This window comes from Rhinopithecus roxellana, chromosome 8 (assembly GCF_007565055.1).
Source record: "Rhinopithecus roxellana isolate Shanxi Qingling chromosome 8, ASM756505v1, whole genome shotgun sequence".
NCBI lineage: Eukaryota > Metazoa > Chordata > Mammalia > Primates > Cercopithecidae > Rhinopithecus > Rhinopithecus roxellana.
This window is the reverse complement of record NC_044556.1, coordinates 133,300,856-133,318,206: the sequence shown is the minus strand read 5'-3', so window position 1 is coordinate 133,318,206 and position 17,351 is coordinate 133,300,856. Positions and strand designations below refer to the sequence as shown.

At 44.9% G+C, this 17,351-nt stretch overlaps 1 protein-coding gene across 2 annotated transcripts in view; it reads left to right on the top strand.

Moving 5' to 3' along the window:
• Nucleotides 1-17,351, top strand: part of NMNAT2 (nicotinamide nucleotide adenylyltransferase 2) — a 172,387-nt gene that overhangs the window by 150,545 nt on the left and 4,491 nt on the right. For both annotated transcript variants that reach the window (XM_010368930.1, XM_010368931.1), the window contains exons 9-10: nt 13,258-13,359; nt 13,492-13,559. In XM_010368930.1, the coding sequence (XP_010367232.1) occupies nt 13,258-13,359; nt 13,492-13,559 (170 nt within the window). The remainder of the gene's footprint in view (nt 1-13,257; nt 13,360-13,491; nt 13,560-17,351) is intronic.

Sequence of the window (17,351 nt, the reverse complement as noted above, 5' to 3'; positions counted from 1 at the left end):
CTGAGGCTTTGCCCCTAGTGTGCTGCCCAGGAGAGAGGAGGAGTGGGCTCTGCAGAGCTCTAGCCTCTTCCTATTGTAGGGAAAGTTGGTGGGAGGGCAGCAGAACCTCTTCTTTTTTCTTTCTATCCCCAAGTCATCTTCCCTATTTTCTCTCCCCTCTTCAGGACATCTAATGAAATGTCTTTTTTTTTTTTTTCTAAGAGACAAGATCTCACTATGTTGCCCAGGCTGGTCTCAAACTCCTGAGCCCAAGTGATCCTCCCACCTCGGTCTCCCAAAGAGCTGGGATTACAAACCTGAGCCACTGAACTAGGTTCAAAATTTCTTCAGTGAGTTTAAAGGCATTGACTTCAGGCTGGGCGCTGTGACTCACGCCTGCAATCCCAGCACTTTGGGAGGCCGAGGCAGGTGGATCACCTGACGTCAAGGGTTCAAGACCACTCTGGCCAACATGGTGAAACCCCATCTCTCCTAAAAATACAAAAAATTAGCCGGGCGTGGTGGCAGGCACCTGTAATCCCAGCTACTCAGGAGGCTGAGACAGGAGAATCGCTTGAACCCGGGAGGCGGAGGTTGCAGTGAGCAGAGATCGTGCCATTGAACTCCAGCCTGGGTGATAGAGCAAGACTCTGTCTCAATAAATAAATAAATAATAAAATAAAGTCATTGACTTTAAAGTATTCTGGTTTTGTCCTGCAAATTCCTCCTGTAAAAGATCTGGCTCTCTGCTAGAAATAGAGCTGGCCAGCCAGGCATGGTGGCTCACACCTGTAATTCCAGCACTTTGGGAGGCTGAAGTCGGTGGATCACTTGAGGTCAGGAGTTTGAGACCAGCCTGGCCAACATGGCGAAACCCCATCTCTACTAAAAATACAAAAATCAGCCAGGTGTGGTGGTGCATGCCTGTAATCCCAGCTACTTGGGTGGCTGAGGCAGAAGAATTGCATGAACCCAGGAGATGGAGGTTGCAGTGTGCCAAGAATGTGCGACTGCACTCTAGCCTGGGTGGCAAGGCAAGACTCCAAAAAGCAAGAAAGCAAGAAGGAAGGGAGGGAGGGAGGGAGGGAGGGAGGGAGGGAGGGAGGAAGGAGGAAAAGAAAGAGAGAGAGAGAGGAAGGAAGGAAGGAAGGAAGGAAGGAAGGAAGGAAGGAAGGAAGGAAGGAAGGAAGGAAGGAAGGAAGAAAACAGAGCTGGCAGAGGAGGGTGTAGGGAGCACAAAACTAGTTAGCACCTCAGTGAATTAGTCCACTGCCCTTATTTGGGGAAGGTTGGATCTCAAGTTCTGGAAAAGGAACATCTTTCAGGAGTAGGTACAGAATGAACTCTGCTTATTGTACCAGCAAGTTCTACCATCTGGGGTTTGCCTGGAAACGGCCTGTTTTAGGAATTTCTGTTCCTAACCATGAGACTCCTGGAAATGAGATATGTGAGACCTGCTTCTGTTTCAGGTTTCATTCATTTGCCCATTCATTCATCCCTTTCTCAGAGCACATTTCTCTTTATTACCTGGTGCCCCAAGTGATACTTGTTGACCATAGACCTTTGCTTGGAGACCATGAGGCCAAAACCCTGAAATCTGCTGTTAAAAGAAAAACTTCAGCTGAATGAAATTTAAAAGAGTTTAATTGAGCAATGAACAATTCGTGAATCAGGCAGCATCCCATGCCAGAGTAGGCTCCCAGACTCCAGAGCAGCCATGTAGTGGAAAATTTATGGACAGAAAAAGGAAGGTGATGTACAGAAAATGGAAGCCAAGTACAGAAACAGCCTTATTTGAACACAGTTTGAACAGCTGGCTACATTTCATTGGCCAAAACTTGGTGATTGGCACAAATGTAAGCTAAAGCCTGTTAACACCTCCACTTGTTATAGTTCACCATGTACAGAGAAACCTTTAGGCCAAACTTAAAATATGTAGGGAGGCAGCTTTAGGCTAAACTTGATTTAACACTGCCCATGACTGGGGACAGGAGGGCAGGAGAGAGATCAAAGCTTTTTCTTGGAAACGTCCTAGGCCCCGGCCCCACACTCCAGCCTCTCATATCTTCTCCAGAATCTTCAGAAACAAGGCAGGAGGGAAGCCACTCGTTCAAACGGGTCTGGGGAGAAAGCTTGAAGGGGCTGTGGAGCAGCCTGGCCTCCAACCAGGCTGGGAACTGGCTGAGACCATCTGCTGGACAGCAGGACTGCCAAGGCCTCCTCCAGCACCAGCACACACTCTCTACTGAGTCAGTTTTGCTCTTTCACTTTGGATTCTTGAACCAAAGCTCTCCATCCAGAAATCTAATTACATGACTAATGGGATGACCCCCATCCCCACCCCAAACACCTCCCTTGTGGCATTTCGCATTAGGCATAAAGATCCATTAGCCCACAGCACATTCTGACCTTCTCTGACCAGTGACACACCCTTCCCCTTACATTCCGTGGAGAAAAAATTCCATACATAGTCATCGAGTTTCTCTCAAGTGTAATGAGAGACCAGCCTCGGAGATCAGAACCCAGCTCCTGCCACCCCACTGCATTCCTGAGTTCTTTATTGGAGAACTAGTCTCTCCCAGGAGACCTGCTCCTTTGCTTTGCTGCATCCTGACATCAGCATCAGTGCAGGCATCCAGGCATGGATCAGGGACTGTGGGAAGCCAAGGCCAAAGGCAACAGAGTCAACCATGGGCAGATTTGTGAAGCAGAAGGCATCTGCACTCACTCCCCTCCCCAAAACAAAACCTGTTGTGTAGGGATCCGATGCTGCCAGCTGCTTTGTCCATCACTGTGCCCAGCAGGCAAATTAATTCTGATTCAAGGCCGAGCGTGGTGGCTCACGCCTATAATCCCAGCACTTTGGGAGGCCAAGGCGGGTGGATCACCTAAGGTCAGGAGTTCAAAACCAGCCTGGCCAACATGGTGAAACCCCATCTCTACTACAAATACAAAAATTACCCAGGTGTGGTGGCAGGCTCCTGTAATCCCAACTACTCTGGAGGCTGAGGCAGGAGAATTGCTTGAACCCAGGAGGCACATGTTGCAGGGAGCTGAGAGAGCACCACTGCACTCCAGCCTGGGCGACAAGGGTGAAACACCGTCTCAAAAAAAAAAAAAAAAAGAAAAGAAAAGAAAAGAAAAGAAAATTCTGATTCAAGCATTCCTTTCTTCAATCAATCTTTCAACAAATGCTTATTAAGTGCCCGGGATAAACGTGGCATGCATTTATCCTTGAGGCACTTGCAGTCTAAAAGTATCTTACTTTTCATTATAGTATTTCTTTATACTCTATTAAATATAACACGTAAAAAGTTTAGAAGAGTTCCTGAACCTAGTATACATTCCATAAATGTTGGCCGTTATTCACTTATTTTAAAATATTTATTGAGCACCCAGCCATGTGAGAAAACAAAGTAGACAAAGTACCTGACCGTGCACTTTACTTTCTGTGGGAGGGGTGGCCCTTGAGCTGGGCTTTGAATTGTGAGCAGCACTGGGTTAAGTAGGTGGAAAGAGAAGAGCTTTTTAAGGAGGGAAGAGGATATAAAAGATTCAGTGGAGGAAGCAAGACCTTTGGGGAGATGTTCTGGTTGCTTGAAATAGGTGGATCCTGGTATTTATTTGAGACATTAACTTTTGAGCAAGCAGCAAAATCATTAAGTTTAATGATTACATGTATTAGCTGCTCTCAAGAGTATTTCCATTTCAAATGAGCAAGAGTCAATATTTAACCCAAAGGAGCAAAAACTTGGGGATGGAACATCAGCCACCAGAGACGGCCACTGAGGGAATTGTTTTCTCTTTTTTCCTCTTTGTACTCCTCAAAGCCCAGCATTCCACAGGCTGGTTCTAATTGGCTGTGTCCTACATTTTTCCAGCCAACCAGCCATGGGCTAACTGCTTCCTATATCCATCAGCTATGGGAAAACAACCAAAGAAAATAAACAGAGGAAGAGCCTGGGGCATTAGCCACTCCAGAAGAAATCCCAGGGCCCCAGGATAAATGGAACAAAGACAAACATTTGGCTATTCAGGCTCAGATGGTTTTTATCAGACAGTCCAGCTCCAGCCAGGAAGCCTGATGGACTCTCGCACCCCAGGGATTAGGCCCCCACACTGATATGACTGATACCAAATGATACCAAATTACAGGCTCAGGGGAAGGAGGCTCAGCTCCTACCAATGGGGGATTCTGGTTGTTCTCATGTGAAAGGCACTGTTGGTTTGGTTTCCAGGCTGTTGACTTGAGTCTGGAATCCCCTGCCTTCCCACACCCCCAGTTAAGTTGGCAGTGGGAGTGGGGATGATTTCATTTGGGAAGCCCCTCTTAAGAATGGTTCTCTCTCTCTCTCTCTTTTTTTTTTTTTTTTTTTTCATTAAGAGGGCCATGCTGGAAATGCATTTTCACCTGCTGGACCCTAACCCTACTAGTTTCCTTCCAGCCTTCCCTCCAGAGAGTGGCAGGGGCTAGAGCAAGGGTGGAGCATCCTTTACTGAAATGGAGGGAGCATGTTTCAGAAGCTGCTCATGTACTGCATGGCTTTTGCCAGAAGTTCTCTCTTGGCATCTTTTTTTTTTTTTTTTTTTTTTGAGACGGAGTCTCGCTCTGTTGCCCAGGCTGGAGTGCAGTGGCCGGATCTCGGCTCACTGCAAGCTCCACCTCCCGGGTTTACGCCATTCTCCTGCCTCAGCCTCCCGAGTAGCTGGGACCACAGGCGCCCGCCACCTCGCCCGGCTAGTTTTTTTGTATTTTTTTACTAGAGACGGGGTTTCACCGTATTAGCCAGGATGGTCTCGATCTCCTGACCTCGTGATCCGCCCGTCTTGGCCTCCCAAAGTGCTGGGATTACAGGCTTGAGCCACCGTGCCCAGCCTCTTGGCATCTTTTTAAAGTCATACAGAAGTATACTAAAATTATAATACTCTAAGAGTGATGCTGAGTACCCCAGCCTCCCAAGTAGCTGTGGTAAGCTGGGGGAAAAAATAAGGTAGAATATATTTTCAAATAGAAATTTTTTAACCAAAAAAGTTTCAAGTCACTACAATATGAGTCTTAAAAATGGATCTAGAAGAGGTGTGATGTAGAGGAAAGAGTCTTTAAGGCAGACCAGAGTGGATTCCACTCACTTGTTAGCTGTGCAACTTGGATAGGTTATTAAATCTCACTGGGTCTTGGTTTCCCCATCTATGAAATAAGAACTGAGGCACATATCTCAGAAGATAGTTGCCATAAGGATTAAATGTGATAAGTTCCTAGTACTGTGCATGCCACATAGCAGGCACCTTAATCAGTGTTTCTTCCCCTCCTTCCCAATGGGCCCATGTGCATCCCTGACTACCCTTATTCAGAGAAGAAACACAAGTGGCCTGCAGTCGCTCATGTACTGTACCTGAGAAGAGAGCACTGTTTGGGAGGGCAAGTCAGGCTTCAGAACGCTGAGCTCAGGATGGCCCTGCAGAGGATCTTGCCAGTTAAGCCTGCCAGGGCAAATCCACATACATTGGATCCTGTTGCTAATGGAAGTCAAGCCCTCTGTTTAAAACACTCTAATGGCGTTTCTTTGCAATTGGAATGAAATCCCGTCTTCATCATGATCTGGTCCTTGTCTACTTTTCCAACCGCCGTGTGCCCTAGTCCCACCTAGTTTATTTGAACAGTTTTCCCCACCTCAGGGTCTTTGTACTAGCTGTGGCCTCATTGGGAATCCTCTTCTCCTAGATATCCCTGTGCCCATCCCTTCCTATCACGTAGCTTTCAACATAAAGGTCATTTTGTTTTATAATGAATATTGTTTTTAACTCTACTTGGTGTTTTCCTTTTATTTATTTATTTTTCAGAGACAGGGTCTCACTGTCACCCAGGCTAAAGTGCAGTGGTGTGATCATAGCTCACTGCAGCCTTGAACTCCTAGACTCAAGTGATCATCCTGGGGTCAAGCGATCCTCCTGCCTCAGCCTCACAAGTAGCTGGGACTCAGGCACGTGCCAACATACTCAGCTAATTTAAAATAAAATTTGTTTTTGTAGAGATGAGGTCTTACCACCATGTTGCCCAGGCTGTCTGGAGCTCCTAGGCTCAAGTGATCCTCCCACCTTGGCCTCTTAAAGTGCTAGGATTACAAGTGTGAGACATCACACCTTGCCATGATGTTTTCTTATTTATATATTTATTTGTTTATGATCTCTCCTTACTTGAAGGTAAGCCCTTTGAGCCTGTCCTATTCGCCGATACCAGAACAGTGCCCAGTTCACCATATACATGCTCAATAAAAGTTTGTTGAATGAAAGTTGAGAACAACTTGGTTGGAGGAGTTCAGCTCATAATACAGTTTGCCTCCCCCATGGGATATGGCCCAAACTTTTGCCAGTTACCCATGACATATTAGTCACTGTAAGATATTAGCCACCCAGTAGCAACTTACTCATATCTTCACAGCAGTAGATACAATTGAAAATAATCATTTGTTTAATGTCTCATACTAGACAGTGATCTGTCCAAGAGATGAAACCATATTTGCCTTGCTCAACCCTGCATCCCTAGTGTCTAGGAAAGTGCCTGGCTAAGACCACAAGGCATCCACCCCCTCAAAGCATCCCTTTAAATCCAGCAGGGCAGGTCTTGAAATTCAGCCTCTTGGAGGGATGATGCAAACTCTACGTTCCTTCCAAGAGCTCTGCTGCCTGGGTCATGAGTGTTTTCTCTTCCAAGGCCAAGTTGCTTCCTGCCTCAACGTGTCTCATATCCTTCCCTCAGATTCCCCACATTTGGGGAAGCAGAGTCTACCCCCTCCCACATCCTCTCCCCATCCCTTTCCCTACCTCCCCTGGGGAGCCTTTGACCAGAAGATGAAAAGATATGATCAAAGTTGTTCCTGTGAGCAGGAAGTAGAAGCAGGATGAATGCCACAGACCCCCACTTCTGAGGCTTGACACAGGCCAGTGCTAAACTGAGGGCCACTGTGTGCTGCAGGGGGAGAAGATTGTGTCCTGATCCTGCCCACGGTGTGGGGTCACATTGGCCACCATCAGGAATGAGATTTACCAATCAGGACAGTTCTACCACATTGGCCACTTGTCCACCCCACCTTTCCACCCCAAGGGCAAGACCCACAGAGAGCTCTTCATGAAGACAGGAGGTGCTGGTCCCCTCAAGCAGAAGCAAGAGTTCAGTTCCAGAGGCCTGGGCACACTCCTGCAGGAGCCATAGGAAGGGGATCTGAGTGCCCTATGCTTCCTGGGGTCAGATGTCTGCCCTTACACCCCCCCGCTCCCGAGGGCACAAGGGGAATGTCCTTATTCTTGCTGGACTTCTTAGAGGTGCTGAGGTACCTGTCCCACGATATCTCATTTTGAACCCATCCTAAACCAGGCCAGAATATTACTAGCTTAGGTAATTGTCCATGTGATTTAAAGCAACAATTCCCAAAGGTGGGTGTATATCCGAAGGATTAGGGAGCTTTGTAAAGATAGAGGCTCCAGCCCCTTGACACATGCTATATCAAAATTTCTCAGGTGAGGTCTGGGGAATATGTTCGTTGTTGTCATTTATTTCATTTTATTTTAACAAATAATACTTTTTATTTGTCACCCTTAAAAGTCTGAATTTTAACAGATTCTTGGTCCAGTGGCTTTTATCCTCCAGCTTGTTCAACTTTAGCCCCGTCTCTCCCCCCAGTAGTTTTTCCAGAGCCACTACCTTCACCACAAAGGTAGTGGCTGTGGAAAAACTAATGAAAACATCACGGAGAGGACAGATCGGCAAGCCTTTTCTGTTTTCCATTGCTGTCTGGGATCAATTTATTGACCACTTCTTTCAAGTCATTTGTCTACAACAACCCCTCCACCCTGCACCTGGTCATGATTACCATCATCTTCTCCAAGATTTGGCAGACCTGTTGGTGCTGAGCCTAAGATGTCTTCCATATCCGATTGTTGCCTCTTTTTAGTAAAAGCAGCGCAGAATAGATGAAGCAAGTAACCATTGGCAGTCTTGATTCAGACAGAGCTTCAATCATGGTCTGTCATTTTTTTTTTGACCATGGAACACATTTTGTCACAGGTAAGATCCAGGCCATGGAAGTGAGTCAGGCAGTTTTTGCCCTGGAGATCTTCAGTAATTAGCTTGAATTTTCTAAATGCAACTTCAGCATTTTGCAGATGAGCAAGACTCACTTCAAACGCACAACGCTTGAGGCTATCATAACCCCATGCAATTTTGGTTTCTCGCATCCTTGGGACTGGTGTTTTTCCGTTATTTCTTATATGGAACATATAGCTGGTGTTTTTACATCATACCAGTCTTATAAAATGAATCAAGTGCTCTCTTCTTGGCTCCCTTTTTGCCACATTTTGTACAGTGACTATTCTTGCCAGCCACCTTAGTGCTGCTCAGAGAACCAAAAGGGTGAAAGTGCAACTCTGGTGAGAGTTTAGGCTTAAGGGGTGGGAGCGCACAAGGGATGCAGGTTTAATAGGGTGGCCAGAGAGGATCTCACCAAGAAGGTGACATTTAAGTGAAAGATTTTGAGCCAAGGAGCGACATGATTTGGCTTATATTTTAACATTATCAGTCTGGCTATTGGGAATAGACTTAAAAAAGGCAAGAAAATAACAAGAACACCAGAGAAATCCAAACAAGAGATGATAGAGGTGAACTAGTCTCCTAGTTCTGCAAACTTGGTGGCTTAGGATAACACATATTTATTCTCTTACAGTCCCAGAAGTCAGACGTCTGAAATAGGTTTTATTGGGCCCAAATCAAGTTGTTGGCAAGGCCAACAACTCCAGAGGATCTAGGGGAAAATTGGTTTCCTTGACTTTTTCAGCTTCTAGAGCTGCATTTGTCATATTCATTGGTTCATGGTCCCTTCCTCCAACTTCAAGTCCCACAGTGGAGCATCTTCAAATCTCTTTCTGCTCCATCTCCCATTATCTTATCTCTTCTGAGTCCAGTCTCCCTCTGCCTCTTGTAAGGGTACTTGTTACTGCATTTAGGGCCTGCCCAGATTACCCAGGATAATCTCAAGATCCTTAGTTTAATCATATTTGCAGAGTCTCTTTTGCCATATTCACAGGTTCCAGAGATTAGAACCTGGATATCTTTCAGGTTCATTATTCAGCCTAACAAAATAGCCTTGGACCAGTATAGAAGGGACTGACATGGTGAGAAATGAGCAGATTCTTGGATTTGCTTTGAAGGTAGAGTCCATTGGACTAACTTATAGACTGAATGTGGGATATAAGAGAAACAGAGGAATCAGGGAAAATACCAAAGCTTTTTGTCTGAGCAATTATAAGAAGAGAATTTCTGCTGGGCATGGTGGCTCACACCTGTAATCCGAGCATTTTGGGAGGCCAATGCAGGCAGATCACAAGCTCAGGAGTTCGAAACCACCCTAACCAACATGGTGAAACTCTGTATCTACTAAAAATACAAAAATTAGCCGGGCATGGTGGCGCGCACCTGTAATCCCAGCTACTCAGGAGCCTGAGGCAGGAGAATCGCTTGAACCCGGGAGGCAGAGGTTGCAGTGAGCCAAGATCACGCCACTGTACTCCAGCCTGGGCAACAGTGAGACTCTGTCTCAAAAAAAGAAAAAAAAAAAAAAGAGAGAGAATTTCTCTTTATGGAAAAGATGACAGGAAAACCACTTCTTTGAGGGGAGTGGTTGGTTTAACTATTTGTTTATGTTAGCAGGGCCAGGGGCTCATGGACATAATGAGTTTGAGATGGCCTATCCAAGTGGGCATATTGAGAAGGCAGCTGATATATGAGCCTCCAGTTCAGGAGAAAAGTTATTGCTGGAAACATTAATTTGGAAGCCTTTAGTGTGCTTTTAAAGCTTCAAAACTGAATGAAATCATGAAGGGTGTGAGTGTGAATAGAAAAGAAAAAACATCCAGGGACTGAGGCTTGGAGGAGTTCAGTGGCTTAAGGTCAGATAGAACAGGAGGAATTAGCACGGGGGCCCAAAAAGGAGTAGCCAGCAGCCAGAGAGGTAGAAGGACAACCAGGAGAGGGTAGTGTCCTGAGGCCTGGTGAAGGCAGGCAAGGGGGGCTTGAGGTGGGAAGGACAGCTAAGCTCCTAGAGGGAGATGGGCACTTGTTGGACTGAGGGCACATCTCACCAGCTCTAGCACCTAGTACCTTCCCTTCCCGAACATGCACACACGCACCCACACACATGCACACACACAAATACCCTCCACCATGAACAATGTTTCTAAGCAGTGCAGCTCATTGAGCAAGGCCTGCTTTGGGGGCAAGGCACCCAGATTTTCTCCCATAATTCTCCAAACAGGTGCTACAAAAACAGTGTCTGGCCAAAGCAGCAGAGAGTATCTGCAGTCTCTGGCCTAAACCCCTGCCGTGATGCCCTAAAGCTGTAGATCTTGTCTCATAGATCCTGTCTTCCTCGACCCATCTGTGATTCCCAGGGACAAGTCTGTCACTGTTTTTGGAAAAGGAAAACATCCTAAGCAGTAAGGCCTCCATCTGCTTGCCACCCACTGAACAGCCTGGCACAGTTATTCACTGGGCGCTCAGATCATTAGGTACTGAGTGGAGAGCAGCAGCTGCACTGTTGTCACCCACAGGGCGATTCCCCCATGAGGACTGCTATTCTGAGCCATTATTTTCCTGGTTTAAACTAGAATGTTCACTTTATATAGACCCATTATTACAAACATCATATATGAAACATTCATCAAGTTTACACAATCAATTTGAAGGCAGATCCTACATTATGCAATCTATACTAGATTATCTTGAAACATCTACATAACCACGCAGCTTAGGAATCCCCATGGATACCAGCTTGGATAGATTCTCTCTTCTCTCCTGTCCTCCTCTCCTCTCCCCTCCTTTCTCTTCCCCACTCTCTTCTGCTCTTCTCCTCCCTTCTCTTTTCTGTCTCTTTCTCTGCCAATTTCCCCAGAACTTTAATTAAGTACTTAGACCACTGGTTTACCAGCTTTGTTGCATATTGATATCATCTGGGGAATTTGAAGAACTTCTGCTGCCTGAGTTCCAGCACCAGAGATTCTGGTTTAATTGATCTTAGGTGTGAGCTAGGCTTTGGAACTGTTTAAAACTCCTCAGGTGATTCTAATGTGCAGCCAAGTTTGAGAACCAGTGTCTAAGTAGTGAGTCCCAGTGCAATATCCTAAATGCCATGGCAGAAGGAGCTGACTCTAACTCCAACTCCCTGCCCTGCCTCTCCCTACCATTTCTGGTTTATAAGACAAGAGATTTGGTGTCAGTTTACCTGATCCGAACAACACCAATAGATGCAGTGTGTTGTACAATGCTCTGTATCTTCCAGATTACATGATCCAATAGGGGCTCTGATATTCTACACCTAGCTTTTTAACTTCTCTCTACGACTTTCCTCCTAAGGCACCTTTAGCTAACTTTTTATTTCAGCAACATCAGAGCTCCAGCTGCAAGTGTAGGTCCAGTTGTAAGCAGTAGGAGAAGCAGAGTAAAAGTGGACAGAAATAATCAGAATGTGCACACACACACACACAAAACCAGTAAATCAGGCTTAGAAATGGAATTCTGCTGGTGTAGAAATCCTCTGGAGAGAAGGGGCCACCGTGCCCCAGTATATCTGTTTTTGTGTCACTTGCTTAGATAATTATGGGAAAAAACCTGGGTCCCTTGCCCTCAAATCAGGTCTTGCTCAATGAACTGTGCTGCTTAGAAGCCACCTATCTCCTCCTCCCTTCCCCGGTCTGGGATCTGTAATTGGCAAGATCTAAACAGTAATATGCCCAGGGTAGATCCAAGAGTATTAAATGCCATAACTTTCAGCCTCTTTCAAAATAAAAGTTGGCACAAATTTCCAGGAAGCAACTTGGTGATATGTCTCAAGAGCTTGAATTATGTCCAGCTTATCTCCTTTTATCCAATTATATCATTTCTTATCCTAAGGAAATAATCAGAGATGTGATAAAAGATTTATGTACAAAGATCTTCATTAAAGTGTTATGTATAATTGCAAAAAATCAGAAGTAACTGTACACATAGTGTAAAATATACAGATTATTAAAAGTTATGTTTTCAAATAATTTTTAACAATGTAAGAAAATTCTCAAAATATAATGCTAATGAAAAAAGATAGGTAAAGCGACTAATTTTATAGTTTAATCCAGTTGTGGATATATACACCTATTTGCAGAGAGAAAAAAAACTACAGATATACACTGAACCATTCACAGTCACTACCTGGATTGTGCGATTGAGATTGATTTCTATTTTTTTTCCTAGATTCTCTAAGCTTGCATTGCATCTACAGTCAGAAAATAAAAATGTTATTTCTTTTAATTGAAAACAAAGTTTTGGCTAGGTGCAATGGCTCACACCTGTAATCTTAACACTTTGGGAGGCTGAGGTGGGAGGATCACTTGAGTCCAGGAGCTGAAGACTGGCCTGGGCATCATAGCAAGACCCCATCTCTTCAAAAATATAGTTTTAAAAAATTAGCCAGGCATGGTAGTATATGCCTGTGGTCTCAGCTATTTGGGAGGCTGAGGTGGGAAGATTGGTTGAGCCCAGGAGGTTGAGGCTGCAGTGAGCCATGATCGTGCCACTGCACTCCAGCCTGGGAGACAGACTGAGAACATGCCTCAAAAAAAAAAAAAAAAAAAAAAAGTTTCATTTCTCACATGGCGCCAAACTTCTATCAAAGACTGATCTCTGAAGTGACCCTAATCATCATCATCATCTCCCTACCACAGCCTGGGTGCCCAGTGATGCATTCCAAGAACTTCTAGCTCTAGCTCTTGGCTACCCCTTGAGTCCCACAGCAGTTTTTATGAGGGTAAACCAGAAGAGCATTTGGTCCCTCTCATGATGTCCATCTGAGGGCTCAAATGTGCTTGCTGAGCAGAGGGATCTGTTTCACTCCAGAAGGTGTTTACCAGGTAAGGACGCGATGCCATTCATGTGATTCTGCAGCATTGTGAACTCAGTGGGAGCCTCAGGAACTGGAGACATCTTGCCAGACATGTAAGAGTTCATTTATTCCTTAAGTCTAGGTATTTATTAAGCGACTTCTGTGTACTAGTCAATGCTTTCACTTATTCTATTAACACCGTTAAGGGTTGTTCCTTGAAGGAGCTGGCTGATGGGGCTGAGAAGAAGGCCAGTTTGGGACTAAAGCTTGGGGCTGCATGTGGATGAATGGAAGTGGATTCCGCCATGCTAAGTAGTTGCTTGGTAGGAGTTTGGGCTCAGAGTTTCACCAAAGGGCCCTCTCTCTGTTTCTTCAGATGGAGGTGATTGTTGGCGACTTTGGGATTGTGGTGGTGCCCCGGGATGCAGCCGACACAGATCGAATCATGAATCACTCCTCAATACTCCGCAAATACAAAGTGAGTCCTCCATCCTGCTAGTGCATCTGTGATATGGCCCTTGTGTGAGAGTCCTGGCAGCTGGAGGAGTGAGAGAGCAAAAGGAGTTTAGTGGGAGGGACTGGGAACTGACTCTCTCTGCTCTGTCCTCAGAACAACATCATGGTGGTGAAGGATGACATCAACCATCCCATGTCTGTCGTCAGCTCAACCAAGAGCAGGTATGTTTGACAAATGGCCAGAGAGACTTTAGTCAAACTGTCTTATAAGTCTCCACATAACTTTCCTCCATCAGAGATGACCCTAAGATTCAGGCAGATAATCTGCTGCCCTGGTATTTAGCTTTCTGTTTGGACCTCATTTGTTCCCAGCCATTTTACCTTTTTTTGTTTTTGTTTTTGTTTTTTTTATTTGTTTGTTTGTTTTGAGACAGAGTCTCACTCTTATTGCCCAGGCTGGAGTTCAGTGGTGCAGTCTTGGCTCACTGCAACCCCTGCCTCCTGGGTTCAAGCAATTCTCCTACCTCTGCCTCCCAAGGAGCTGGGATTACAGGCACATGCTACCATGCCCAGCTAATTTTTGTATTTTTAGTAGAGATGGGGATTTCACCATGTTGGCCAGGCTGGTCTTGAACTCCTGACCTCAAGTGATCCACCCACCTCGGCCTCCCAAAGTGCTGGGAATACAGGCATGAGCCACTGTGCCCGGCCCCAGCCATTTACTTTTAAAAGAGGGGACAGTCCGTTAGCTAGTCTTAGCTGCTTTAAGGGGAGAAGAGGGTGTTTTCAGTTGTGGACTCTTTAGTTGGAGGTACTTATGGAATAATGTTTGACAAGGGTACAGGCTAAGCTGCCAAAACAAAAAAAAAAAAATCCAGTATTCAGAGTTTTAAATGTTAGATGTTTAGTTCCCTCTTACTGAAGTCAAAGAGGAATCTACGGCCTCATCCATATAAAACTTCCATCTCTGGGTGCACAGCTGCTGCAACGGTGGCTCTTCTCAGCCAGTGGGAAAAGGCAAGGTGAAGCCCATGGCAAGAAGCTTTGTCTTTAAGGTGACCCAGAGTTGCGCATACCACTTCCCTTTGCATCACACTGACTCAGGGGTGGAGGACAGCTGGGAAATAGACTGTAGCTAGGCAGCCACACGCCCAGATAAAACTCAGTATGCTTTATTACTAACCCAAAGAAGGAAAGAATGGGTGTTAGGGGCCAGTTACCAGTTTCTACCACAAACCCAAAGTGGAAATGTTAAGTGGAATGGTGAAATATACAGAATATAGAGGCTTAGAAGTGTAAAACTGAAAGCCACGAACATGTAAGTGTGAATTAAAATTCTAGGTGTGGACAAGCTCACAGAAAGAGTCAAGAAGAGAAGACTATGGAGAACATTGCAAACATTTTACCATTTGATAGAAAGTTAAAAGGCAGTTAGAAACCACCAGCAGTGGTGGCCCAGAAGCCAAAGTAAGAGAGGATACAAAGATGCAGAGCATTGCCATCTGCGTCCCATCTTTCAGAGAAATCAAATGAGACCAGGACTTTAAAAAGTAATTGCTTTCTTCCCTGGAAGGCAATTACAGAGGCACTCACAAGGGTAGCATCCACTGTGAAGTGAGGGCAGAAGCAATGGGCAGTAAGGGGAGAGGAGTAGGATGTGGTTCCAAACATGGCTACACATTAGAGTCGCCATGCAGAGTTATACAACAGTACGAATTCCTGTGTCCTGCCCAGTCCCACTGAATCAGAATTTATGGGGTGTGGGCTTAAGAATCTGCTTCCGAGTCACAGGTATACACACTTTTTCAAAAAGCTTAACTATGTGAGGAGGCACTTAGGGACCTAACTTGCAAGGTCAGAGTGTAACTGCCCAAGGGGTTCTTCTTGCTCGCTGCCTAGACACAGCAGATTCATCAAGACAGGGAAATTGCAGTAGAGAAAGAGTAATTCACGTAGAGCGGGCTGTGAGGCAGACCAGAGTTTTATTGTTACTCAAATCAGTCTCCCTGAGCATTTGGGGAGCAGAGTTTTTAAGGATAACTTCGTGGGTCGGGGAAGCCAGTGAGCCAGGAGTACTGATTGGTCAGAGATGAAATCACAGGGAGTCGAAACTGTCTTCTTGCACTGAGTCAGTCCCTGGGTGGGAGCGGGGCGCAAGTTCAAATGAGCCAGTTTATTGATCTGGGTGGTGCCAGCTGGTCCATCAAGTGCAGGGTCTACAAAATATCGCAAGCACTGATCTTAGGAGCAGTTTAGGGAGGGTCAAATCTTGTAGCCTTTAGCTGCATGACTCCTAAACCATAATTTCTAATCTTGTGGCTAATGTTAGTCCTACAAAGGCAATGTAGTCCCCAGACAGGAAGGAGGTCTGTTTTGGGAAAGGGCTGTTATCATCTTTTTTTTAAACTATAAACTAAATTTCTCCCAAACTATAAACTATGAACTAAGTTTCTCCCGAAGTTAGTTCAGCCTATACCGGGAACAAGGACAACTTGGGGGTTAGAAGCAAGATGGAGTCAGTTAAGTTAGATCTCTTTCACTGTCTCAGTCATAAGTTTGCAAAGGTGGTTTCTAGGGCTGTACATGCATTGAAAGGCGGTAAGCTGGTCTCCAGTGAGATCTCACAGGCAGGGCTCAGACGCCTTTTAGAATCTAGGTATGCGGAGGAATATTTGAATTTTTACAAATAGTTCGTTTGGGTCTGACACCTAGACTATTGTGTTAGGCGAGAACAGGAAGCAGCCAGACCAAGGCTGGAAAAAACTGTGCAGAAGCCAAAATGTGTCACTGGGGTCCTTTATACCTGTTGGTGCCTCTCCTCCATGGGCTCCTGTAGGAAAGAAAAGATGTAGTGAATCCCAAGAATCCCTGGAAGAGGATTCATACTTTTGAGGCCAGCATGCAGAGGAACCCAAAAGGATAAAATAAGGATAGTTCTAGGAGGAAAGCTTCTAACACTAAATGCTCACATTAAAACAGAAGAAAGACCCCAAATAAATTGCCTAGCATTATGCCTCAAGGAACTAGAAAAAGAAGAACAAACTAAACCCAAAGGAAGGAAATAATAAAGATTAGAGCAAAACTAAATAGAGAACAGAAAAACCACAGAAAAATTAATAAAATGAAGAGTTTTTTTTTGAAAAAAATAAAGAAAATTGGCAAACCTTTATCTAGACTGAAAAAGACTCAAATGTATAAAACCAGAAATGAAGGTGTAGATATTATAACAAATGTTTCAGAAATAAGATGGATCATAAAGAATTATTATGAACAATTATATGCAAACAAATTTGGTAACCTAGAGGACGTGGATAAATTCCTTTAAAAAGATAATCTGGCAAGATTGAATCAGGAATAGCCTGAACAAACCAATAACAAATAGATTGAAGTAGTAATTAAAAACCTCCCAACAAAGAAAAGCCAGGACCAGATGACTTCAGAGCTGAATTCTACCAAATTTTCAAAGAATAATTAATACCAATACTTCTGTTTTTTTTTTTTTGTTTTTTTTGTTGTTTTTTTTTTCTTTTCTTTTCTTTTTGAGACAGTCTTACTCTGTCACCCAGGTTGGAGTGCAGCAGCATGATCTTGGCTCACTGCAACTTCTGCATACTGGGTTCAAGTGATTCTCCTGCCTCAGCCTCCCAAGTAGCTGGGACTACAGGTGCCTGCCACCATGCCCAGCTAATTTTTGTATTTTGGGTAGAGACAGGGTTTCACTATGTTGGCCAGGCTGGTCTTGAACTCCTGACCTTGTGATCCACCCACCTCGGCCTCCCAAAGTACTGGGATTACAGGCATGAATGACCGCACCTGGCCTATACATTTTAAACTCTTCAAAGAAATACAGCTGGAAGGAATACCTCCTAGCACATTCTATGAGGCCAGCATCGCCTTGATACCTAAGCCAAAGGAAGATACCACAAGAGGCCAGGCACAGTGGCTCACGTCTGTAATCCTAGCACTTTGGGAGGCCAAGGCTGGTGGATCACTTGAGGTCAGGAGTTCAAGACG